Source organism: Lycium barbarum, chromosome 2 (assembly GCF_019175385.1).
Source record: "Lycium barbarum isolate Lr01 chromosome 2, ASM1917538v2, whole genome shotgun sequence".
Taxonomy (NCBI): domain Eukaryota; kingdom Viridiplantae; phylum Streptophyta; class Magnoliopsida; order Solanales; family Solanaceae; genus Lycium; species Lycium barbarum.
In genome coordinates, this window is record NC_083338.1 from 127,657,033 (window position 1) to 127,684,360 (window position 27,328).

Sequence of the window (27,328 nt, forward strand, 5' to 3'; positions counted from 1 at the left end):
GTGCACAGGTACATAGATGACAAGTATCATAAACATTGAAATTCATTACTAAAGCATAAACCATATTTGAGACTTTTAGAGTGGCCCCACCTCAGTTTTTGCAGTCCCAGTCATCCCTGAGAGCTTTGGATAAAGCTTAAATAGAGATTGATATGTAATTTGTGCCACGACAACAGAATCAGCCTACGAAATGAATAGATCGTGGACTTTTAATAAAGGAAGAATTAGCATATATTTAAGAAACCATTTTTAGAAAGGAGCAGTCAACAGCGGGAGATAGTGTACCTGGATTTTAAGGCCTTCTTTAGCCTCGACGGCCTGATGGATTCCCTCGGACCATCGCCTTTTCTCCTCCACTCTTCCAGTCAACTGTAAATTAATACCAAGAAAGGAAATCAACATCTGTCATGCAACAACTATGACCAGAGCTCTTTAGATAATTCTTTAGATAACCATTCTCAACGATTAGAATTTAGTCAGACTATTAGAGTAGTTTTCGAGATCTAAAATCGCATGGACGGAAGATAATTCTTAGATAACCATTCTCAACGATTAGAATTTAGTCAGACTATTAGAGTAGTTTTCGAGATCTAAAATCGCATGGACGGAAGTTGTCTAGAAAGACCTACGATCTCTTGGAATCCATGCACACCTACCAAAAAAGTAAGACATAATGGAAGAAAAATATCAATATATGCTTGGGATTAAGTTTTAGTCATGTTTGTACATTCACTTTAGGTCCAATATTTGCTAGGAGTCTTTTAATCTCGTCATATATATATATATATATATATATATATATGTATGTACGTCCCACTAGAAAATATATGGAGAACTTCTGGGCAGGGTCAGGAATATAAATCATCACTATCCATTTTTCTCCATTTGGACTCATTTCATTCCAATACTCAATAATGTCTGCCTAAAGTCATTAGATATATGAGAAAATGAAACCCTAAAAACCCCAGTTGTTGAAGGTTTCTTAACCCTAACTTGCTTGGAATGAGACGTAGTTGTTGTTGTAATAAAATTATTAACTACAGGTCGAATGACAATCTTTAAAAGAAAAAAAACAGAGATAATCATGACATTATCTTAATACTGACCATACCATTATCCCTTCATGGTTGAAAAACTCCTAACAATTCTACCTTAAGGGTTAAAATGAATAGAGTAAGGAGGGGAAGTCAATAAACAAATTGAAATTAAAATCATCATCGACAATAAAAGAGAACAAGAACACAATCATATTTAATGAGGGAGACTTCTTCTGCAAGTACCTCATTAATTATAAGAGCCTTCCCATTTCTAACAATGTATTGGACATCGCGCTTGTAGAACTCCTTGGCTTTTAAAGCATTCATGACGAATCTGCAGTGTTCGATGTAACAGTTAAAACAAAAATACCTGCAATCTGACTAAAGAAATAAAACGGAAAACAAAGGAAGCAAACAGAACAACAAGGTAAATATTTACCTAGCCCATGGATCTTTCTCATCCCACAAGTCACTTGTTTCTAGGGCCAACTCAGCAAGTGCAATTCCCTCCTCAGTTAACTCCACCGAATTATCCTTAAGCTCTATGCTATAATGCTGATATTACAAGTAAACATCATTTAATATGTAATGTTGCCACAGAGCTCAAGTTTTAAAGGGATAACTCAGAAACTTGAAACTCACAAGACCCTTAATAAGCAACTCAGCTAATCTAGAAGCAACAGGGTAACGAGCAGCGTCCTCATTATCCTGAGATAGAAGGCAAAAAGAAATTTTAAAAAATAAATAAGTAAAAGACAACGAAAAATAAAGAAAGCAGACATAAACAAGGTACACTGAAAATTATGATATCCAACTAGCCAAAAACTCATGCAATCAATACTTTCCGATGAAATAAAGAAAAAACTACTCCCTCCGTCCATTTTTACTTGTCATGTATTGACTTGACACACCCCTTGAGGAGTCATAAATAGAATGACAATCTTACTATACCACCCCTAATTATTGCTAAGTCATCTAATGATTGAAATCAAGCAAACATGCTTAAAAGTTGTGCAGCCACTAACAATTCATTGGAGTTTCCAACTCAATAATTAATATTAAGGGTAAAATAGGTATGAAATGGTAAATTATCTCTTGGTTTTCCAAACTAGACAAGTAAAAGTGAACATCTATTTTCAGTATACGGGACAAGTAAAAATGGACGGAGGGAGTAATATATTTTGGATAATCCTATCAACAGTACTTTGACAGTATAAGAAGACAATGAGACATACCTCACCACTTATCAACAAGGGATTTCTTCCTTCATCGATGAGGACTGAATCAACTTCATCAACTATAGCAAAATGGAAGGGCTTTGGCCTGTTTGTACAAGGTAAATATGAACCATCACACATATTATCGAGAGAGAGAGAGAGAGAGAGAGAGAGAGAGAAAGGTCTATCAATTTACCATCTCATCACAAGTTGCTCATGGTTAGTGGCAAGATTATCTCGAAGATAGTCAAAACCGAGTTCCTGCACCATTGGAAAAAAAAAGGGGGGTAAAAGGTAGAGCAAGGGAGACAGGAGAGATGTAGTCGTTAGGAAACTAAATCGACCATCAAAGGATGTTAGAAAGCTTCACTTGCTAAGCGACTAAGAGAAATGAAGTATAAACCAGAAAAGATATCAGTTTCAAAAAATTAAACGAGAAAAGATATATGAAATAATATACATGAAACTCACTACAACTTACTGAATTATTTGTGTACGTAATATCACAACGGTAATTAGATCTCCTCTCCTTGCTCTTCATCCCTCTCTGTGCATAGAAAGAATTACTATGTTGATTTTTAAGAGTTGGTCTCTAAAATAAAAAATAAAAAGACCAAACCCTTGAATTACACACAATTCTCGCAAAAACTACTTGCAAATTAAAATTTGAGAAAACATATATGCTAGATCAAAATATATAACATCAAAATTACAAACAATTGATTATAGAAAATTACTTGGATAAGGCCAACAGAAAGACCTAGAAAACGGTGGACACGCCCCATCCACTCAGCATCACGTTGAGCTAAGTAATCATTCACCGTTACCACTGTCAAAGGAGATGCCAAAAGAAAAATTAGTAAACACCAACAATTATTATCTATATTCACAGCCATGCTAATATTTGCAAATTCTAATTAATTAATGTATGTTTGAGGTAAAACCCTGCAGAAACGACTCATGTCCTGAATGGCTGATATTGAAGATTACTCAACAAGCATCCACGAATACCATTCACAGTCCTGAAGCTATAGCAGACAAATGTGCTTTCTAAGGGAGTAGAAATGGATGGAGAAATATTTACATGTATATGTGTGTGTAATATAGATATATAGATTGATTGATTCGTAGATATATACATACACATAAACACACTCAACAAAACATACCATGAACACCCTCTCCGGTTAAGGCATTAAGATATGCTGCCAACGTGGACACCAAGGTCTTCCCTTCTCCAGTCTTCATCTCTGCAATAGCCCCATCGTGGAGCACTGCTCCTCCAATAATCTACGAATTCCAATTACAGAAGAATTGATCAATTTGCACAAGTAAGAACGTCACATATGTACTATTGAATTATTCACGAAGTAGTTTATTTTTATATCTACTTGATTATACCAAAATCCATGTATGATATGATTATGCGTGACCACTCTCTAATAAGAAAACTGCAATATGCATTAACTGTGGAATTGGACAAATCAACATCCTTAAGAATATGCTATATAATCAACATGGTCAAGAATTACACGGGAGATACCTGAACATCGAAATGGCGCATTCCCAGCTTCCTTTTTGCAGCTTCACGGACAACCGCAAACGCCTCTAGAGATAGAAATTGCAACAAACATGATCAAAAACAGGAACTTTAATTCCTTTCAACTAAAAGATTCAATCTTCATTAGCCAAAAAATAAAGCATATTGTCAGACCAGCTTGAATATGAGCTAGTGTCTCTCCTTCTCTCAAACGGCGACGAAACTCCACTGTTTTTGCACTCAACTATTGCAACAAAATACCAATAAGATTAAACAAAAGAAAAGAAGACAAACTAACACAAGATTAACAAAAAAAGAAACTTTCTTTGTTTAGAGAAACCAACCTGCTCATCAGAAAGATCGTGAATTTGCGGCTCGAAGGAATTGACAGAATTAACAAGCCTGTAATAATCTTTTACAACCCAATTGTTCAAGCTGCTAATACCACTCCAGGATTTTCTTACTTCATTAGCTCTTTCCTTTTAAAACAAACAAGACAGAAAAAAAAAATGAAGCGAACCGAATTCGAATTGAATGATACATGAATAAAAGCGTGCATAAACAATAACACGAATCATCAACAACAACAACGACATACTCAATGTAATCCCACACAGTGGGGTCTGGAGAGGGTAAAGTGTGCGCAGACCTTACCCCTACCTCGGGAGGTAGAGAGGCTGTTTCCAATAGACCCTCCGCTCAAGAAGCCATGGCAAAATACTGAAGAAACGCTAACTACAACAAGATAATATATTAAAAAAAGGTAAGTTGGAAAGAATTAAAAGATAAAAGAGCAGGATAAGCAGGAGGTAAGAGTGTTTGTAGAGTACCAAGAGAGAAGCAGAGAGAGTGACGTGGCGGCGAGTGTTGGAAGGAGAAGGAAAAACAAGTAAAGGGTAGGTAGCAGCTGACTTGTTGTTGTTGAACAAGAAAGGAGTGAATAAAGGGCGGCGTTGTTGTTGCTGTCCAAATTGCGGTGGCAATAGTGCGGTGTTGGTGCTTGCTGCTGTAGCCATTCTTGCTGCACTGCTGTTTTTGCCTCGCCTTAGCACCTAACGTTTTTCTCTTAAATGGACAATCGGATACTACACAAGTTCTAGTAGTAGTAACTATTGTTGTACAAAATTTCAGAAATATACAATTTAGTCACTTATATTACGAAAAAATAATCCAGAACTTATATTATAAAAAATAGTCCAAACATATACAAACACTTATATCAACATATATAAACATATAAGAACGCACAGACAGAAAAAAAAAATTGAATCATTTTTTATAAGAATTAAAAAAAGGGCTAATTTTGGTAATATTATTGCCTCAATTAACATGTAGTGTAATTTTCTCTTATTTTGATTGTTTTATCAGTATATTTTAATTTTATTTTAGATTTGATCCTGAATTTGACGTCGAACACAAAGTAATCGGCTAAATATATTGGCTATAAAGTAGGAAGACTCGATTTTGAAGGTAGGGCTGTTTTTTTTTTTTTTTTTGCATAATACCTCATTATTCCAAATTTGATAGGTTTTATTCCTTGCACACCTAAATTATTTTTAACTTATTTATCCACTAGATTTGGCTGATTGATAGCCTTAGCCCCTCGAGCGTCGACGTGATAAAGAATATGAATTGACTCTCTTTTGGAAAAAAAACAGCTTTTAAGTGCAGTATTTTCCTATCGTTTATTACAATGTAATCATATATATCTTGTTCCCATTTTGTAATTTTTTTTCTTGCTTCTTCTTAATATATATTGCATATCTTATCCTAAATTTATTTTTATTTTTCCTTAGATGCAATGACATTTTATTTCAACTATGTATTTCTTTTCTTTTTTCGGGTTAAATATGTAAAATAATTTGGTTGAAGCTCCATTATTTTTAGTCAAACAAAAAAAGTTTTAGCCAAATTATGGGGTTCCAACTGTATTTTTTTATTATTATTATTATACTTTAGATGCAATGACTATTTGTCCTTGTATATTTCTTTTTTTTCAGGCAAAATTTAAAAGAATTGATTGGAACTCAATATTTTTAGCCAAAATAATTGCATACAGTAATTAAGAAGTTTGAAAAACAAAAAAATCAAATTCAAGGAGTTTCATATTCTTTCAGCCTTACAAAAGTTTTAGATGTCAGAAGACAGTTCAATCTCAACATGAATCTCACTCATTCAGAGACAAGTATCACCTATACATATTGATCATCTGTTGAAAACTATACATTTCATGCTAATCTCTATACTCTTTACCATATACATCTTTCTTCAGTCAGAGTGCTTTTTACAGTATTGCTGCATCAATCACTATGTAGACTATCATGTTTTTACAACAGAAATGACAAAGTCTTATTCTTGATAATGTAAATCGCCCAGGAGCCAATACTTGTCCGATTCCTTCTTTACTTCCTTAGTGACTCGAAACCATTGCAATCGCTGAGACGAGATGCTTCTCGAAAGAAATAATTGATCAAACGATGAAAAAAAAGTGCCTTCGGGATTTATCTAACTGCAGAATAGTACACCTGAAAACATTTGATAAGCTACATCAGGACTTCATGCTTGTCAAAGAGGCATCCAATGGTGTTAACAAATAGCTTGTCCAAAAAGGAGCTTAGTGTGACAATACCTTGATAACTCCGTCAGCTTGTCCAACAAAAAGCTTTCCTTCCCAGTAGATTAGAGCTGTTACCACAGAATCACATGTAATAGATCCAAGTGGGACGGCATCTATCTGATCACCATCTCTTGATAGTTCCTATAAACAAAAATCAATTGTTTTCAGCCAGTACAACCAAGCACCATGAATTACAGTATAAAGCTCAAATTAAATCATAGCTCAAATTAAATCATCAACCAACTCCAATCTGAGAGCCTTTAGATGATACATGATTACAGCACAAAAACTGCTATCATGATTACAGCACAAAAACTGCTATTTTCATATGTTGTGCACATACCTTTACTTTTATTGTCCTGTCCCAGCCACCTGTAAAAATCCATTTCTCCTTCTTGTATGCAGAGAATATGGCACCATCATGTTCTTTCGCAGATTTCACCAGAATATCGTCAAACCACATCTAATGGAATCAATAAAGGATGAGTGTATCTAATAAAACAACTGAATTTTTTTTTATTAAAAAAAAAAACTACTACAAGCTTGAACACTATACTTTCTAGATACCCATATATTGAGGTTGTTCAATATCCTAATCTAATCAAAACAAACTTTTATCTGCTTTGGATTCAAAACAGTACCTTTGTCAAACCGTTCTCATGAGCTGCAATAAGTGCATTCTCATCAGCAGCAAGACAAAAAACTGAGCAAATGCTTCCTGGTGCTTCTTCCCCCAAAACTGCCAATGGAGTATGATCACTAAGGCACCATAACCTTACAGTTCCATCCCAACTACCACTGTAAAGAACCTCATCACATATTGCTAATGAAGATACAACTGATTTATGGCCATTCATAGTGCATGATAGACTGTAATCCTGGAGAGTGAGGAAGGGAGCAGTATTTCAGTTTCTGCCTCGAATAAACTAAATCACAACTAGAAAGCAACAGAAAATTTCCTGCAATGACCATGCTTTTATTGACTTGTCACCACTGCCAGTATATAGATATTGGCTTCCAGAGACAGCAAGGGCATGTATACCACTATAGCGCCAGTCCTGTTGCTCCTGTAGTTTCTTCAGTGGTTCTGGACTTAATGGAGTGCTAGCTCGCCAAATGCAAATTGCACCACCATTATCACCACTAATGCACAGTGGTCCTCCATAATCTACAAAAGCTACAGCCATAACTCTTTGCTCATGACCTTTGAATGAATGTACATGAGAATAGTCCTGTAACAGTTGGATAACTCAAGGAAGCTCACAAAGAGATAGCAAAAGGGAAAAAAGTTTATCTAGTAAAAGTATATGCCATATGAATGATATCTCTTATTCTAGTGAAAGCCGTGCTGTAATAGGATTTAAGTTCAGATAAAAGAAAAAGAGAAACCATGATAAATCTTTTCTTTTCTTTGATAAACGAGAAATTCCCAAGGCCATGACACACGGTTCGGAACTCTGTAGATAATGGTCCCACCCCTCTACTCTTCTCCATTTAAATACCAGACTTTGGTTTGTGTCAGTGTTCGAACCCATGACGTGAACCTTAATCACACATTATGTGATGTGCTCTTACCACTAGACAGAAACCTTGGGGGCATGTAAATCATATTTTAAGTTTTACCAAAATACTAGTGTCAATATTTTGAGCCAAAAATTGCATGGACTATCTACAGCTCCATAGTTGGCAAACTACAAACTGCAAAGTATGAGAGAGGGGGGGGTGGATAAAAAAAAACCGAAAGGCAAAATGATGCTACTTTTTGAAGAAAGGAGATCGCGAGCACCTAAAGAGATAATTACATCGTTTCTTAGTCTTCCTATCATTTTCCATGTTTTTGCAGTTTATCTTAATTTATGCATTCCTGGAATACGTAAAACAGACCTGTTGATCTAGAACCAGAAGCAGCTAGAAAGTAAAACTAACCGCCATCCAAGTTAGCAGCGTTGTGGAATCAAGAAAGTAAAAGTAATAGGAAAATTCTCAGATTAGCACTTATATGTCAACTAGCCTAACACAGTTCCTCGAAAATAGCTCCAAAACTTTTCTTATTCATTTGTGTTAATCTAAGTGTGCCATTTTTGAAAGAACTTTTGCAATCTATTCAATTCCAATTCCTAAGGTCATAGGCTAATTCCACAAAGAGGATCCAGGAATGATATAGTCCAAATTCCTATTAGCCAAAATGATGGACCAATTCATACAAATACTAGCGTTAACAAGTTTACCTGCAAAGACCATACATTGACCATTTTGTCAAATGACGAGCTGAACAGAAAGCCACCTGAAACGAGCAGCAGAGCAAAAGCCAAAATCAAGATTTATAAAAGCATTGAAATTGTCTATATTTTCTCTAAGCTTTATGTAGAGAAAATGCACATAAAATAAGCATTAAAATGGTCAAGTTGCGAATAATTGCAATAGTGCAAAAACATAGAAAATAATCTTCAATACACACATCAAATACCAAAAACAAATAAACTGCAAGTATCTGGTAATTCAAGTAACTTAAGAAAGATCATGTAGTACTAAGGTATCAAAGAGAAACAAGCAGTGCTTGTACCTCCAATTGCTAACCCTGTGATACAATTAAGATGTTCTTTTAGATCAGTGTATTTCACTTGACCGCACGAGAGGCCCTCAACAACATCCTTATTAGCCCCGAAATTGCCAACCCCATCAGCCTCCTCTCCGTTTACATTATCCACAGCGGAAGTATCATCAGTGCACCTTGGTGACTGTTTACTAACCTTATTAATTGACTGACAAAAATCTCCAAGAATTAAGCAATTACATATGTTTTCCATTCTTGTTTCCTGCTTTAAGTCTTTTACCTCATCAAGTTCAGATTTGATCACAAGGACCCTTAATATTTTCCACAGTTCAGATATGAGTGGCCGATTTGCTGGATTATATTCCAAGCATTTGAGGAGGATCTCCTTTATATCAATAAAGTCTGACCCCAATCTGCATTCAATTAGAGTTATAATCTGTTGCCTCCACTCCACGTACCATCTAACAAAGTCAAGACCTTTTTCATCTCTTACTGCATTAACCAAATAACTCAAATAATTCTGCATCTCTTCAATAAACGGTTTACCAACTAGAAGTGAAATGATTGCACAAGCTAATGACCAAATATCAGAACCATATCCAACATGATGCCTTGAGCTGCCTTCTATCACAATACCATCCAGTTTTGACAACTCAAAGAATACCTCTGGACTAACAAAAACACAATCTTCCACCATGTTATTTCTTAATCTCACCAACAAATCTTCACTAGCAGTTCCGCTCTTCCCAAAAAAAACCTCTGTGAGCGTCTTGCGAGCTCTCCTTCCTGTTGCCAAAACCTCACTAATATCAACATAAACACGACCGAACTTGTCAAAACCAAAACAAGAAAGTCCCAAGCAACCCGGAAGCAATCCTCTCAAATGTAAATCATTCACCGTTTGACATATATCCAAACTAACTATCACGATCTCAGCTGCATTACTTACCTTTTCCACAGCATTTTTCTCAAAAACCGCATTCCCTAACACACCCATCTTCCCCAACAAACTCCCACTAAATGTCTCAGAGACCATGTACACACAATGATTATCCATATTGTACCAAAACCCATAAACCTTAGACATTACATGAAGTGCTAAACTTGCTTTGATGATTGACTCCAACTCGTTCCTCTCCCCTTCACTCAATCCATACAATACACTAATAACTTTCACTTCATAACTATATTCAAACTTAGAACACGAACCCTTATTCAACTCATCAAAATATCCAATTTCAAGAAGACTAACCTTTTCATTCTCTTTCAAAACACACCCCATAGAAGAAACACTGTTAGAAACCTTCAAAACCTTCCCATAACAAACGGAACCATTTGATTCAATGACTAAACTATCCTCTGGTAGGACCCATGTTTTCCAAATTGAGTAAAACTCATGAGACCACAAAAGGGGTTTGATAAAAACATGATCTTTATCATATTTTTGGGTTGAAACATGGTTTTTGGGAGTATGGGGTTTGATAAAAACATGATCTTTATCATATTTTTGAGTTGAAACATGGTTCTTGGAACTCTTTGAGGTGTTGGAGAAGCGTAATAGATCAATGTTCTTGGGGAGAGATGAAATGGGGTTGGGAAGTTTAACAAGCTGAGTACAAGCTGGACAGCGGATTGTACAAGGAAAGGGGTTTTGTAACTGTGTCAAGCAGTCTTCACAGGTGGAGTGGCCACAGGCAAGGACTCGTGGGATGGTTGAAACGTCACCGTATTGTTGTAGACAAACGGGACACTCTGGTAGTTCTAGAGTTGACTCTGCTTCATCTTGCGCCATTTTAATGGAGAACTGGTTATTATTGGCCCTTCAGAGGAAGGTGCTAGTAATATATTTGAACAGTAATCCTATGAATATTTTCGTGGGGGTGGTAACGGAGTTGAGAGGGAGACAGAAACAAGAATCAGAATATACGACATAAAACTAAAAATAAGAAAGATTGTCAAACGAATTGATTATAACGATGAAGTAGCCAAAACCGATTCAAGCGGGGACAAAAAATCGTTACAAGAGTTGCTGATGACGTCTTTTTCTTGCTTTGTTAGTGCAAAGTGCCACCATATATGATCTCTGTGAAAAGGAGAAATGATTTTTTGATCCGTTAAAAAAAATTAATTTTATGATCAGTGATTTTCATCTTTTACACATAAAATGTGAATAGTACAATTATAAAAGAGCAAGAAATTTCATTTTCGCCGAATTTTTTGTTCTTATATGTAAATATTAAATTAGACTGGAGTAGTTGATTATCAAATTAATTTTTCTTTATTTATAGCTACCATTCGTGATGTTAAAAGTTGGTCTCAAATGCGACTTTACAAAGATGAAATTGATTAGTAAAAAAGGGGGGTTTTTTTCAGTAAAATGTTATATTCTGTATCACAGAACTTAAACCTTAAAATTTGGTGAGTGGAAGATGGGTCTCAGTCTCTCTTCGATTTGAAGAAAAAACCCATGTCATATGTGAGCTACCTTTCAGTTGGTCAAAAATTGGACCCGATTTAAGAATGAAGCAATATCTGTTTAGGCCATACAGTCTTCTGTTCATATTTAACTTCACATATCCCTTAATAAGTAATCAATAAAATGATAAGTTTACTAAATTGACGAAAGAATTGCTAGTTTCCTACTTCGAAAACCGACATAGTATTGCATCGAAGGAACCCCCAAACCCTGACATTGTGATTGAATGAAATGCTATTCTTTCGCTGTATGTCGAAATTGTTTGCACTCATCTACATATGTTGTTTATTCTGGACAGACAATCTTTTGTATGTTTATCCATGTGCGAACTTATAGTTTAAGTGGACGTATAATTTTCCGAAGACTTTAAACTAACAAGCTTTTTATCAAATATTTTTTCCAATCTTTTCAAAAACACGTTAGGAATCGGAGTTAGCAGGGACACACATTATCAAAAAGAGAAAAAGTTGATTTAGCTGGAATATATTGTTCTTGTTAGTATATAGCAGTAACAACATAGATGAACCTAATAACAAGAGTCAGCAGTAACGAAATGTTGCCTTTTGAGATTGTTAAAATTAATGGTATTGATTCTTGACAAGGTATGTAAAGCAGTAGCAATAGCAGATGGTAAGTCAACCACCGAACTTGTCCAGGCACTCGATTGATAGTAAAATGAATGACCAACACGAAGGGTTTGCTAAAACCTAATGTGTGGTTATAATACTGGGAAATATTGAACGCAAAAAATCTTTATTAGGACAAAACATTCTGGAAGCTTCAAAACTCAGGGTAAATTTTACATTTTAAAGGAGGGGCCAGCTAACTAATAACGCAAGATAAGCAGTTCCAGCAAACAAATATGTTTTTTGTTCATAGACGGCTTCCAAATTTATCCCAACATGAGGGATTTTATGCAACATGTATTAATCTTTGACAGTCTAGAAAAGGAAGTAAACAGAAAAAGGAAAGGCCGCCTCTGATTAAGTAGCCTCCATTTAGCAAGAAGACTGAGCATATACAGACTCAACTGCAAGAAATAAGAAATCACAAGTTAGATTTTTATAGACTTAACATGCAAAGATGAGTAGACTAAAGAGTTCAATAATAACTAATGACTCAAGATAAGAATGACTCACCTATCAACTATAGTTATACAGAACTCAAATGAGACATATCTCGTACATAACTTAATTTCATTAACAAATTAGGAAGAGAACAAAATAGTTGGTGATGCCACAAAATATCCAGTAGGAATTATCCGCCAATCTGTAACAAGTGGCAGATGTAGCCTTACTGCTACGGGTTCAACCGAACGCATGTAACATCTCTCTCTCTATCTCTGTGTGTGTGTGTGTGCAAAAACAACAAAATGTCAATATTTCAATGCCAGCTTAAACCCATCAAGTTATGAAATCCTGATCCGCCGCTACAGTTAGCAGAAGAATGTTTTCACATCCAAAAAAAAGGGGGAAAAAAAAGAAGAAGAACATTCTTTAATGTATTCAAATTCGTTCAAACCTTAAGAAGAGCAATTATATCCATAACTTGGGATATTCAACAACATAAAATCATATTTCCAATTACAGTAAGATGTCTGAAATTATTCACTTTATTTCCCTCTCTTTCTGAACAAGACAATTCAAGGCGAACGAAACGGCCAAAGCAAAGTTAAAATAAAAATTAAATCTTTAATGAGGTTCAACTACAATATTGATAGAGCCTGTGGATACTTTTTTTGGTGGAGCATTTGGATCAGTTGTACTGAGTTCATCCACTACCTATTTTATCCCAAGGCTAATGATTGAGCATAATATTGAGATTCCTAAACTGATATTGCTAAGAGCTTCTTGTTCAAAAAACGTTAGTGTAACAGTTTGCATGACATGCAAACGAAAAAAAAACTAAAGAAAAGAAAGGCAGCATGAAAATACACAAGCCACCCCACCTCTCAGAGTGGTTTAAGCCATTATATGATTGATATTAACAGCTAAATATATTCATATATTGAGTTAGTCATTCATTCTTAACTTTTCATCTCATTGCACTAAAGGTCTATTGCTGCAAATTACTGGACCCAGCAATAATTTCAGTCAAATTGTTGAATACATGGTTCCTCCTCTTTTTAACCAGAAAATTTTCTGGTTACTCAGCATCCTACTTATTCTTTTCTACTATCCTGAAAGGAAGAAAATCCTTAATGACCGTTAGGTCCGAATTCACTCCAGAATCCTACACCTAAAAGGCTAAAACTCAAGTCACTTTCTAGTATTCCCACTTTCTAGTATTCTCTCTGTTTCTTTGTCATATCGACTGCAGAAGGTCGCAAAACCTAACAAGCCACGTGTCTTTTCATATAAATAACCTATAGAAGCACAGTTTCTTAAAAAATTTATCCATATCCATGTACAAATAACCTATTGCAATACTCCTCTACTCTAGCTCGATAAACATTTCATCCGTGTCCCTTCTCCACTGTACATAAATCCCTATGTACTAGAAGGACATGAAAAAAGTATAATCTCAAAGATACTAAACCAAAGTACGGTAACCATTCATTACCGAAGATACTAAACATTTCATCCTTTTTTCCTATTTTTGATAATGAAACATTTCTCCTTTCTACCCGCAAGGGTGGCTCAGTTGGTTGAGCATGGCGCTTTCAAAATGGAGGTCTCAGGTTCGAAACCCCCCGCCTACAACAGCAGGGGATTTGCCTTCTGAGTCTAGCTCATCGCACGGGGCTTGCCTGGTGCGGGTTACCTCTCTTGTGTGGTTTGCAAGCTATCGCACAGGAGCTGGGTTTACCCTGTGCGCACCCAAAGGGTAGCGGCTGCGGGTTCCCATGTCATCAAACAAAAACAAAAACATTTCATCCTTTCTTCTCCCACCCATCCCACATAAATCCTCAGTATACTATAATGTTCCCTAACAAAGGATCGATCTCAAAACTACCGTCCTGCATATTAGGGCTATTACAATACCTAACGAAGCCCATAGAACAAAGTACGTTGACCATTCATTAAAAAAGTCAGCCCAGCAAACAAGTCAATCATAATATACAATTCATCGATTCCCAATCCAGGAGTATATCAACTAGATCTACAAAATCAAATTTCAAATTATGAGAGTAAACTTACTTACTTCTTGTGCCTCTGCGCAAATTTGGAGTTCTTCGCATCCTCCTCTACAATAATCAGATCCAAATCAATCAAAATAGTAATCATTAATACATAATGTGGAAATAAATTAATATTATATTACAACTACGTGCTCACCAGTGAAACCGAGGGACATCTTGGTAATGATAGCGCCGGTGACGGCGAAACCAACGAGGAACGGCCAGTTACGGCTCCATTCGCGGCGGAAGAACACTGGCCATGGATCGAATTGCCTCATTTTTCCGATTTAGGTTTTCCGATTTGAGAGTGTTGTTGTGGTCTTTGGTTAATGCAAAATGTGACAAGCTGGATAGGTGAGAAGGTAGAAAAGTGTTTTTATAGTATGGGCCAAACCCAAGTAAATCTCAGGCCCAATTATGGATGGGCTAGTGGAGCTGACACTTAACTGAAAATGTCACCATTTTAGTCACTTTTAGGACCGTTATTTAAATTTTTATCCAACACTTGCAAATAATGTAATGCTTAACCATAACTTAAAGAGCGGTTAGGAGTTGCTTCTTCTTCTCCATTTTTTTGCGCGGATTGCCCTTCTTTTGGGTGGTCTTTAAATTTTGCCCCTCATACTTGTGATCTTTAAATTTTGCCCCCTATTGCTGGTCTTTAATTTTTGCCCTTCGCGTTGCAACCCTGAGCTTCACGCAGAAATCATGAGGTTCTGGGTTCGAACTCCCGCTCAAGCATAAATTAAAAAAAAAAAAAATCGCAAGGCAAGGTTTGGGTCGCGTGTATGCCGGACCCCGCATACACTTGTTAAGGAATAACCAAAGTTATGCCGGACCCGGCATACTCATGCCTTATGGGTAGACTTTTAGTTAAGCCTTAACGAAAAGTCTTTTTCTAGTTATGCCTTATGGGGCAGAGTTTTAGTTAAGGCATAACTAAAAGTATACCCCATAAGGCATAATTTTTCCTTAAGACATAGACTTTGTCTTATAAGGCAAACTTTTAGTTATGCCTTATGTAGCAGACTTTTAGTTAAGGCATAACTAAAAATATGCCCCTAAGGCGGAACTTTGCCTCTTAAGGCATAAACTTTGCCTTATAAGGCGGAACTTATAGTTATGCCGGGTCCGACATAACTTTAGTTATTCCTTAAGGAAAAGTTCCACCTTATAGGACATACTTTTAGTTATGTCTTATGGGGCACAGTTTTAGTTAAGGCATAACTAAAAGTTTACCTTGAAAAGTAAATATATATATATATATATATATATATATGCCTCAAGGCAAAGTCTGCCCCTATCGCTAGACTTTTGGTTAAACATAACTAAAATTCTGTCGGTGGGGGCATAGCGAAATTTAAACTCTGCCTTGCGAATTTTTTTAAAATTTTTAACTGAGTGGGGATTCGAACCTGGAACCCATGGGTTTTAGCCAAAGGGAAAAATTTAAAGATTACAAATATGAGGGGGAAAATTTAAAGACCACCCCAAAAGAAGGGCAATTTTGCGAATTGCCCCTTGTTCTCTCCGCTTCTTCAAACTCCATTTTTTTGCGCCGATTGCCCTTCTATTGGGGTGGTCTTTAAATTTTTCCCCTCATATTTGTGGTCTTTAAATTTTTCCCCTCATATTGCTGGTCTTTAATTTTTGCCCTTCGCGCAGAAATCATGAGGTTCTAGGTTCGAACCCCCGCTCAAGCATAAATTAAAAAAAAAAAATCCCAAGGCAAGGTTTGGGTCGCGTGTATGCCGGACCCGGCATACACTTGTTAAGGAATAACCAAATTTATGCCGGACCCGGCATACTCATGCCTTATGGGCAAACTTGGCATAAGTATGTCGGGGCCGACATAACTTTGGTTATTCCTCAACAACTGTATGTCGGGTCCAGCATACTTATGGGCAGACTTTTAGTTAAGCCTTAACTAAAAGTCTTTTCCTAATTATGGCTTATGGGGCAAACTTTTAATTAAGGCATAACTAAAAGTATGCCCCATAAAGCATAACTTTTCCTTAAGGCATAGACTTTGCCTTATAAGGCAAACTTTTAGTTATGCCTTGAGGAAAAGTTCCGCCTTATGGGGCATACTTTTAGTTATGCCTTATGGGGCAGACTTTTAGTTAAGCATAACTAAAAGTCTGCCCCTAAGGCCGAACTTTTCCTTAAGGCATAAACTTTGCCTTATAAGGCGGAATTTATAGTTATGTCGGGTCCGGCATAACTTTAGTTATTCCTTAAGGAAAAGTCTCGCCTTATGGGGCATACTTTTAGTTTTGTCTTATGGGGCACATTAAGACATAACTAAAAGTTTACCTTGAAAATATATATATATATATATATATATGCCTCAAGGCAAAGTTTGCCCTCATCGGCAGACTTTTGGTTAAACATAACTAAAATTCTACCGGTGGGGGCATAGCGAAATTTAAACTCTGCCTTGCGATTTTTTTTTAAATTTTTGACTGAGTGGGGGTTCGAACCTGGAACCCACGGATTTTAGCCGAAGGTCAAAATTTAAAGATTACAAATATGAGGGGCAAAATTTAAAGACCACCCTAAAAGAAAGGGCAATTCGCAGAATTGCCCTTCAAACTCTAGGGAGACGTTCCTGAAGTTTAGTTTTTCAATTCAAAAGTTGAGGATAATATGTCTCGAAGTTTAGTTTGCTAGTGCAAGTTCAATTTTTTAGTTCAAAACTTCAAGATTTTTTTTTTTTAGTAATCAATGTGAATTATTACCATAGACAAATAAAATCATACACCTAAAGAGCACCTAGTATCATAACCACCTTCCAAGAAGGGTGTTATGATTGCCTAGGCCTTAGAAACATAAACACAACTAATCACATAATCTTTGAAGTAAACTAGAACACCTAATTGCTCTTTTTGTACTCAGTATCCCCTAAATCCTATATCTAATCTCCTTTTGTATCTGCGCTACTATGAAACTGGTATTTACACTTTCATTTCTAAACTGCTTCCTATTTCTAGCTTGCCATATATGATAGACCATAGCTCCCCATATACCAATGATCATCTTCTTCTGCAATTGTTTCCATGGTCTCCTCTTGATCCATTTTGTTGTCTGCTTAACTCCAGTTTGCTGCATTTACACACCTAACCATGTTACCAGCTTGTTCCTAACTTCCATTGTCTATGAACATTCAGCAAACAAGTGTTGCTGAGTTTTGAACATTCAGTAAACAAGTGTTGCTGAGTTTCTTGTATTCCCTCCTCACACAACCAGCATGTTTCATCATCCACTGGTATATGCAATCTGAGTAGTCTCTCCTTTGTCAGCAGTCTTTCCTGGTTTAGTTTTGTAGCCTAAAATTTAGTTTTTCATTTATAACTTCAAGACACGATATTTTTAAGTTAGGTTTCTGATACTATCCGTGTTTGAGAGTGTTGCGTTCCTTGGTTAAGGGAAAATGTGACAGCCATAGGCTATAGATGAGAAGATGGAAAGGTATATTTATAGGATGGGCCAAAGATAAGTGTGGATCTGAGTGATGAAATCTCAGTTCAGGCCTAACGATGGATGCGTTAGTACATTTGACACTTGAACATTTGAACACACTTCCGGAATCTTTTCATTTTTTTTGCACGGATTGACCTTATTGGGGATGGTCTATATTTTTTGACCCTCAAATTGCTGGTCTTTAATTTTGCCTTTCGATTCAAAAAGTGACCGAAAATATCCCGAGGTTCTGAGTTTAAACTCCCGCTCAGTAAAAAAAAAAAAAAAGTTTTGCGAGGCGAAGCTTCGCGAAAATTCTGCCTTACAAGGCAGAATTTGCCTTAAGACAGAGTTTACCTTAAAATTCTGCCTTAAGGCAAAAGTTTTCCTTGCGAAATTTTGTAAGGCAATTTTTTTTTTTTTTTTTTGTGCACTGTTCGAATTCTATAAAAGTTAAGGCCTAATTTTGCTACGAAACTCTGCCTTGCCATTTGTTTTTTTGATTGAGCTGGGGTTAGAACCTAGAACCTCAGGGTATTTTAGGCTAAGGGAAAAAATTAAAGACCAACAATTTAAGGGGCAAAAATTAAAGACCACCCCCGAATAAGGGCAATCGTGCAAATTTTTAGAAAAAAATTCATAAGTAGCGAGAATAATATCTTTTTTTTACAAAAAACATAGCGATATTATATTTTTTTTTCAAAATAATACCATACGGTATCAATATGTATACACTGATAACATATACACGATATGCGCGCGCATACAAGAGTTGTACCTACAATTGAGGGATACTTATATCAATGTATATATGTTATAAAATAAAAATATAGTTATTTTTTTTAATTACTTAAAAATACCGCTATAAAGTACAATGTGTACATGATCAGTTACATTAGGTAATTTTTCCATCTTTTTACAACTAGCCATATTAGGGAAAACATCTCTAAACAATATAAACATAGGAATACAAATGTTCATACATATTACTCTCTCCGTTTTAATTTATGTGGTATGATTTAATTGAATAAGGAGTTTTAGAAAGAAAAAAAACTAAAAAAAAAAACTTTTGAAATTTGTGATTTTAAATACACCAAAGATCTTTTGTAGCTATAAAAACATATCATTAAGGGTAAAATGGAAAGTCCAAAATTAAATTGTTTTCAAATAGAGAGGGGTAACATTCTTTTTAAAATAGACTAACAAGAAAACAGTTTTAGGAAGTACTCCTGTAACGACCCTCCCAGTCGTTATGGAAAACATAGAATCACCCTACCAAATAGAATCTTCCCAAGGGTAGCACAAGCTAATAGAAACTCGATTGTATAAGTCTAAGAACTAAAAACTTGACTTGTTTATGATTGTTTGATTGTGTTGAGTCCATCGGGGGGTGGCGTAGGAAATTAGAACTCGGTTGGGATTTTCGAGGCCACGGGTGAGCCCGTATGGTATTTTTATATCTATGTGCATGTTTTATTTGTGATTGTGAGGCCTCGGATGAAATGTTGGGTGGTAGAGTTGAAAAACTGTAAAATGAGCGAGCATACTGGTTCAACATCACCTCTACAGCGGAAGAAGTGCCGCTGCGGTGGGACCGTTGTAGCAAGCCTCTCGCCGCTGCGGTGAGTCGGATTTGTGTTGTGTCTGCTATAGCGGGCACCGGACCGCTATAGATGAATCAGGCGTGCCATGGCGAAGGGAAGTAGCTAGGGAGGTGCGTTGTAGCGGGCACTTGCCTGCTATAGCAAGACCGCTGCAGCGACGATTTGACAGCCGCAGCGGTCGACGGGAACAAAATATCGGCTTTTAAATACTTAGTTCCGAATTCTTTATTCATAAAAGAGAAAAGACATCATTTAACCCCTGAACTTGGCATGAAAACTCACTTTTGCAACTAAACTTAAGTTGTATTTATATACCCCCCTTAACAACTTTCATTTCAATTATTTTCCACCCTAAAAAAATAATACCACTCTCACCAGGTGAGGTGTATTACACTCGCGCCACGTCATTGCCACATCGTTGCCACGCCATTGCCATGTCAAAAATTACCAACACTTCATTTTTTGTTTTTCTTTTACTATTTTTTCTCTTTCTCTTTCTCTTTCTTCTTCTTCTCTCTTTTCTCTTTCTTCTTCTTTCTCCTCATCCTCACCCTACTTTAGCAATCACTACGCCGCTGCTGCCGCCGCCACCGCAAAAAAAAACAATTATTATTATTATCAGTCCAAATTGGACAAACTGCCCTTCAAAAAAAAAAAATCATCACCATCATCTTTAACACACCCACCACCACCACCACCACCATCATCTCCCCACCAAATTTCATCCAATTCCTTCTCAAATTAGTCCCACTTACACTCAAATTCGTCCAAATTGATTGTTTTGGTTGTTATTGTTGGCCATTATTAGTTTGGACGAACTGCCCTTAAAAGAAAAAAAATCACCACCACCATCTTTAACCCACACCCACAACCACCGCCATCATCTCCCCCAACAAATTTCATCCAACTCCTTCTCAAATTAGTCCCACTTACACTCAAATTCGTCCAAATTGGTTGTCTTGGTTGTTATTCTTAGCCATTATGATTATTATTAACAAACTCATTTCTTCCATAACCATTATTCCATAACTTTATTTTTGAAAGAAAACAAAAATCAAAATCAAGAAACCAAAAAATGGTGAAAATGAAAAGAAAAGATTGATGAGAATATAGAGAAAAAGAGGAATTTGTGGGGCGGGGCTGTGGGGTGAAAAAGAAGAAGAAGGTGGTGGGAGCGGGGTTGTGGGGTGAAGAATAAGGTGGTGGGGCGGGGCTGTGGGGCGTGGCAACGGGGGAGGGGGCGACGGGACTGTGGGGCGTGGCAACGAGGGTGGAGGGGCAAGGGTTGTGAAGAATGGGGAAGAAGGAGAGGATGAAGAAGGAGGTTGAAATTATGGGGCCCATCTTTTTTTTTTTAATTTTATTTTTTAATTGTGTATTATTTTTATTTTATTTTTTAATTGTATATATATATATATCAGCGGGTTCACTTTTGTGTTGTTTACTCTCTTAATTTTTTTATTTTTTTATTTTTGCCACGTCAGCATTTGGGGTGGAAAATAATTGAAATGAAAGTTGTTAAGGGGGGTATATAAATACAACCTAAGTTTATTTGCTAAAGTGAGTTTTCGTGTCAAGTTCAGGGGTTAAATGATGTATTTTCTCTTCATAAAACTCTAAAACAGTCCCCCACAAGCACCTAGGGAGAAATTCCAAGCTAGGGCAAGAATATCCTTAAGAGGTAAGTCCCAACCATTCCTTCCATCATTACGTTATCATCTTCATGATTATCATCCCTTTTATGGGTCTACAATGGTGAATTAGAAATAGTAACCCTAGAACCTAATAGACCTTCTATAGTTGATGGGTTATGATTGTTATCATGTGTTTATCATCTAATGTCTTGGGTTATCACCTTTTAATTAATAATTGAACCATTAGAGTCATGAACTAAGTGAATTGAGACTTAGAGTTTCATAAAAATGGTAGCTTGACCATGGAAACTGCTTGTGATAGATGTTTTGATTAAATAGCCTTATAAATTGATAATTGGTGGTTGCTAGGCAAATGTTAGGTTGATTTACATCTAGAAATCATTCACCCATTGGAATGTGGCTAAAGGGAAGGGTGTTCTTGAATTGATTTTGTGACTAGAGTAATTATGACTCATTGAGCATTCTAATTGCTAGACTTTGAGCGTTCCGAGGCTTTACGGAAGGGAAAGGTTGTAGCGGAGTAATCTACTGTTCCAACTCTACATTCGAGGTAGGTTACAGTCTACTTGAGTTAGACTTCGATTAGTTGATTGTATGTGTTGTGAAATTGGTAGGAGAAAGCATGTCTAGTCTTCAAACATGATATATGTGGTTGAGATTCCTATATGTTGTTGATTGAGTGATTATGTGGGCTTCGTGCCACTATTCATTGTGTTGGGACTTACAGGTTGATGGTGTTGTAATGAGAAGTTAATATGATCTTCTTGGTGGAATTGAGATACAAATGATAATTTGATTATTGAAAATAATGTGACACTAGATACGGATATATATATATATATATATATATATATATATATATATATATATATATATATATATATATATATATAAGGCTCATTTGACCGAGGGTGAGGACGAGCCCTAGAAATGAACAGACACATTTGACTGGGGGTGAGGATGTGGCCTAGTTGTGAGCTCGAGTCCGAGGAGTGAATCTGGAATGAGTGGTACATGGACACCATGGGTCCCCTGCAGGTCATGACTACTGAGCAATGACATCAGTTAGCATGTGTGTACAGCGTGTATATGGTTATTGTTGGTAGACTTATTTCCGTTGCTTGCTTCCGTTGATTTGACTCTTGATATCATTGGGTGACTTGATTGTTAATGTTACACCTCGGAAATTTTCCGTGAGCCTACAATGAATAGATCAACGAAGGGTATGAGTGTGCGGTGTTTCACTAAGTAGGGAATGACGATTCATGAATTTTTGGAAATAAGAAAGTTGCAGAAATTCATTTCAGTCCAGTGGTCGTAAAGCACAATACGACCCGTAAAGTGATTTACGGACCGTAAAGTGCGATCGTCCTCCAACACTCCAAGGAATTCAACTTTCTGTTAAATGTTGAAATGGTAAAACACGACCCAGAATACGGACCGTAAATCGAAATACGGCCCGTAAACCTCGATCGTAAATCACCATGATGACAGCCAACCCTTCTGTTTTTTATATGCTTAAATACGGCCATGAAGGACGGACCGTAAACCAGTATACGGCCTGTAAACTGTGGTTCACGACCACTGTACACCCCGATTGTTGATCATTAAAAATCAGACTTTGAGTTATTAAAAGGGACCCAAGCCTTATTTTATTTCATTTTCTCATCTACACAACTCAAGAGCTTTCTAGAGAATTCTCCAAACACTTCATCTACAAGAAGGACCAAGGGAAATTAAGATCAACAACATCAAATTCATGAATCAAAGTCTATGAAACTCAAGTGAAGTTCATCCAAACCAAGAGATCCCAAAGGAGGTGAAGTAGGGTTTTGGTGAAAGAGGAGAGGCTTCACTCCAGGCTTGTTCCACCAACCTCTAAGGTAAGTTTGATGACTTTTCCATGATGACTAAAGTATTTATATGATGAAACACTTGGATTATGAGAGGGTGTAATAAATGTGTCATAAAATGTGAATAGTGTTATAATTGAATGATAGTGGGATTGAATCATGAATGTTGATGTGTTGTGAGTATAAAGATGTTATAAATGACGTGTAGACCATGAAATGGGTGTGTGGTATGAGAAAACATGATAATAAGCTAGAACCCATGAATGTGGAAATTTGGAGAAAAATGGTGGATTTTGCTCAATGTATATGAATGACGATTGTTGATTACAATATTGTGAGTGTTGTTGTGAGAGTTTGGGAATTGAGATTGGACACGGGAAAAGTAGTACAAACAAAGGAAATGCTGCTCAATTTTTCCTAGAAATAACGATGCGTTCCTATAGTCGGTTAACTAACGTAATGTGCATTCTCTCGTGAAGGTAGCAACGTGATATTGAAGGGGATCAAGTGAACGATAGCTTAACTAAGCGACAAAGGTATGTGAGGCTATTCCTTTTCTTTCTATGGCATGAATCCCATAATATGATTCTTCTCCCTTTCCATGATTCTCCTATATCCCGGAAAGCCAAGAGCCTAAGATCATGAACAACTATATGAGTCAAGAGATATGATATGACGTTCTTATGAAGTAAATGATGTTGTTCCTTGTATACACTCACCTTATATACTAATCCTTTCAAGGTGAGGCAGAATGTTTATATATATTCATAATGGAATCGAGGGTTCACGACCTTACGTCACCTCGATAGAATGCAGTTGTTCTAGAGTCTTTATGCATGTACGATGACAAGTATATTTTGATAAGCATATTATTATAAGTATTTTATGATGAGCATGTCATGATTGCATCACACCGGGCCTAGTTGGCCGGGCAGTCACCGCGAAAGCGGGCAGCTATACGATACACCATGGCCAGTTGGCATGGGCAGACACCACTAGTGGGCGGCATGAGATGGTACCCCGGACGCGGGAGGCCTGGACGCGGGCTAATGTTATTGATTATCACACCGTTCCGATATGGACGGGAAGCTTGCATATTATGCATATATGATATGATGATGAGTATGAGTAAGACAGCATGCATTACTTCTCTTATGATTGTCATTCAGATCCAGATGTTCCATATTGATGTTCTCATTATATTATTGTTGCCTTTCTTTATTGTTTATGCCTCTCATACTAAGTACAATATTCGTACTGACGTCCGTTTTTCTTGGACGCTGTGTTCATGCCCACAGGTAGACAGGGAGGTAAGCTTGATCCAGATCCTTAGTAGCTGCCAGCTAATTGAGAGCACTCCATTGTTCGGAGGTGCTTATGATTCCTCTTTTGGGTATATATGCATATTTTGGGCACGACGGAGTCTTGTTCCGTCTATATATATACAGTCTGTCAGTAGAGGCTCGTAGATACGCAGTATGGGTTAGATGGTCTCACAAGATGTTATTATATGTGTATATTATTTTGATGGCCGAGAGGCAAATGTATATAAAGCATTTATATTTTTATCTAAAATATGTTTTCCCTATAATTCGTGTATGAAGTTGATAAAAATGGCCTTAAGTGAGTAAGATGAGTGGTAGAGTGAGTGGTGCTCGGTGGCTAGCCCCGGGTACCCGTCGCGGCCCCTAGCTGGGTCGTGACAGTTAATATCCTTGGTTGTCTTGTTGATTGGGTTAATTGATTATGTGTTGTTGGCTAGCTTGTCTATTTTATTGTTTTAATGATGTATGCATGATACTAATCTTAGTCGTCCTATGATATCTACCGGTACATAGTATTTGTACTGATACTACCTTGCTGCATTCTTTTGAGTGCAGATTGTGATCCAGAGACTGCTACCCGAACTTATATCTAGCGTTGATGCTGTTTGCTGACAGATTTAGGGTGAGCTTCTATCCATGCCAGGCCGCCCGAAGATCTTTTTTTCTGATGTCTATTTCTATTCCAGACATTATTGGTTATTTATTTAGACAACTTACATTCCTTAGACATGTTTTGGATTAGAGTCCTTGTATGGTAACTTTCGGATTTTGGGGATGTAATAGTTAGGACTTCCGCATTTACTTCATTATTTTATGGCATGACTTAATTTTGATCTATCTTGTGCATGAATGGTTAATAACCGAGTGAAATGGTTAATATAAAAATGGACTTGAATGAGTAGATGGCTTACGAATTAGTTCGCCCACTAGGAGTAGTGTGGGTGTCGGTCATGGCGGGTTGGGTCGTGACAACTCCCTCCGTTCACTTTTACTTGTCGACTATACTAAAATTAAATTTCCACTACTACTTGTCCACTTTAACATATCAAGAGAAAAATAATATTTTTTTTCGTGCTTTATCCTTCAGATTTAACTACTCATTCCCCATATCATTTCCTAAAAAACTTTTTGAAATACTAACGATCATGGATATTATCGTAAAATATGCACTTCATTATTATTTCTTAAGAAAAATTTAAAGTTAATTGTGCACAAGTAATAGTAAACAAAGGGAGTGATAAGTTCATAAATTAATCATTTAATTTATAGGGTATCAAAGTTATTCAATAATATCTCAAAAAGATATAAGTTGCATTGCCTTTAATGTTAGATTCAAGTTCTTCAAATGTGTTGTTGAGATGTTGTAGTCATCAACATCACTTCATAGGCAGCAGTTTGAGTCCACAGATATAAATACAAAATGGTACTATCAAGACTAGACGCTTACACAAGTAGGAGTCACTTAGACATGATTTGAAATCATGATGATTTGAAGTTGAAGTTTTAGTTGGACATGCAATTTGAATTTTTTAAGTTGTATTTTTTTTCATACATATATAAATCCCACAAGTTGTGAAAACCATTAAAACTTTCTCAATTCTTATACAATCTTACCAAATGAGCAACGCTACTAGAAGACCTTTCTAAAAAATACAACATCAATTGATCGAACTTTAGTTCAATAAAAAAGAAAATCGAATATGAGTTATAGTTTAGCTGTTCTTTAATATAATCCCCCCACATGATATGGACAGTTGATAAATGGTTGATAAAAGTAAATTTGTTATGAATACACTACCAACATGCAGATCTTTTAATATTTGATATAAATTGTTAGTAATCATGGTTAGTAAATATATCTACCAACTTATGAATCTTATTTTACAAAATATAAACTTATGGAGAATTTGAGATTTGAAATCATGATATAAAGTTGAAGTTGAAATTTTATGCAAATTACATACACAAACGCTGATTTGAAATCAAAATATGAAATCATGCTCAAACATATTACAAACGTTGTTCATTTTTCTTTTTGGTTTTGACTTGACAATCTTATCACGAAATAACTTATCATGGTCCAATGATCAAGTTTCTTAGCTAGCTTTTCGCCATAGATTTCCAAAAAAAAAAAAATCTAATTTGGGTGAAAATTTTCATTTTTTGGAAATGTGTTTGGCCACAAAAATATATTTCCCTTTTTCTTTGAAAAACGTGAAACATGATTTATACCCGTAAGTTCTAAAAACTATTAACTATACCCAATCGTACCAAATAAACATACTTGTTAATCTCAAATTATGTAGACCCTTTATTGATGATGTCATTATCATTATCACAAAACATAATTCTATATACAGACAAGTTTGACACAAAATCAAAATTTTTATAATAAACTAGATAATACATTATCCTAAAATCATAACATGATATTTTAATAACAACTAATAACACAGTTACTAGCTACTATAGTTCATCAAATTTACAATTATTTACAAAGACCCATCAATGCAAGAAAAAAGGTTAGATATGGATTAGTTGGGGTTATAAATGAGCCTTTTTTTTTTTAATAAAACACAAAAGATCGGGGTGAGTTTTAAAATTTTAAAAGAAGTCAACGGTTATATCTTGGGCCAAAAATAAATTTGGAGCAGATTCTGGGATAAGATTTGATTTTCAAAATCTCCCAAAATTTTATGGCCAAACAGATTTGAAAAATATTTTAAAAAACTACTTTCAAAATATATGGTTAAAGGGGAGCTTGTCTATGAATGAAGATATTGCGATCTTTATGTTTGAAGAAGTCAAAATAACTAGGAAACCACTAAAGAAAAACTTAACTTTACTAAGCTTCTCGTATGAGGGTA

At 36.1% G+C, this 27,328-nt stretch overlaps 2 protein-coding genes across 7 annotated transcripts in view; both read right to left on the bottom strand.

Annotated features, from left to right (window-relative positions):
• LOC132627149 (protein translocase subunit SECA2, chloroplastic) overlaps positions 1 to 11,095 on the bottom strand; it is a 48,797-nt gene extending 37,702 nt beyond the window's left edge. For 5 of the 6 annotated variants that reach the window (XR_009577794.1, XR_009577793.1, XR_009577792.1 and 2 more), the window contains exons 1-14: positions 4,625 to 4,878; positions 4,139 to 4,273; positions 3,969 to 4,038; positions 3,798 to 3,862; positions 3,424 to 3,544; positions 2,992 to 3,083; positions 2,736 to 2,801; positions 2,451 to 2,515; positions 2,273 to 2,360; positions 1,680 to 1,745; positions 1,477 to 1,592; positions 1,281 to 1,371; positions 286 to 369; positions 91 to 183 (exon numbers count right to left, since the gene is read on the bottom strand). Coding sequence is in view for 3 of the 6 variants with exons in the window: in XM_060342309.1 (XP_060198292.1) it covers positions 91 to 183; positions 286 to 369; positions 1,281 to 1,371; positions 1,477 to 1,592; positions 1,680 to 1,745; positions 2,273 to 2,360; positions 2,451 to 2,515; positions 2,736 to 2,801; positions 2,992 to 3,083; positions 3,424 to 3,544; positions 3,798 to 3,862; positions 3,969 to 4,038; positions 4,139 to 4,273; positions 4,625 to 4,810 (1,338 nt within the window). In the remaining 3 variants the exon portion in view is untranslated. Of the gene's footprint in view, positions 1 to 90; positions 184 to 285; positions 370 to 1,280; positions 1,372 to 1,476; positions 1,593 to 1,679; positions 1,746 to 2,272; positions 2,361 to 2,450; positions 2,516 to 2,735; positions 2,802 to 2,991; positions 3,084 to 3,423; positions 3,545 to 3,797; positions 3,863 to 3,968; positions 4,039 to 4,138; positions 4,274 to 4,624; positions 4,879 to 6,423; positions 6,553 to 6,754; positions 6,875 to 7,052; positions 7,288 to 7,368; positions 7,644 to 8,639; positions 8,696 to 8,974 lie in introns of those variants that run through there. The other variant, XM_060342310.1, reaches the window with a different exon arrangement.
• A 1,082-nt stretch (positions 11,096 to 12,177) lies between these two features.
• Positions 12,178 to 14,921, bottom strand: LOC132627153 (ATP synthase small subunit 6, mitochondrial). Its single transcript, XM_060342315.1, has 3 exons — positions 14,720 to 14,921; positions 14,582 to 14,628; positions 12,178 to 12,471 (listed from the first exon to the last, which is right to left on the bottom strand). The coding sequence occupies exons 1-2, from the start codon at positions 14,838 to 14,840 to the stop codon at positions 14,582 to 14,584; spliced, it is 168 nt and encodes a 55-aa protein (XP_060198298.1). The 5' UTR covers positions 14,841 to 14,921; the 3' UTR covers positions 12,178 to 12,471.
• Positions 14,922 to 27,328: the final 12,407 nt, after the last annotated feature.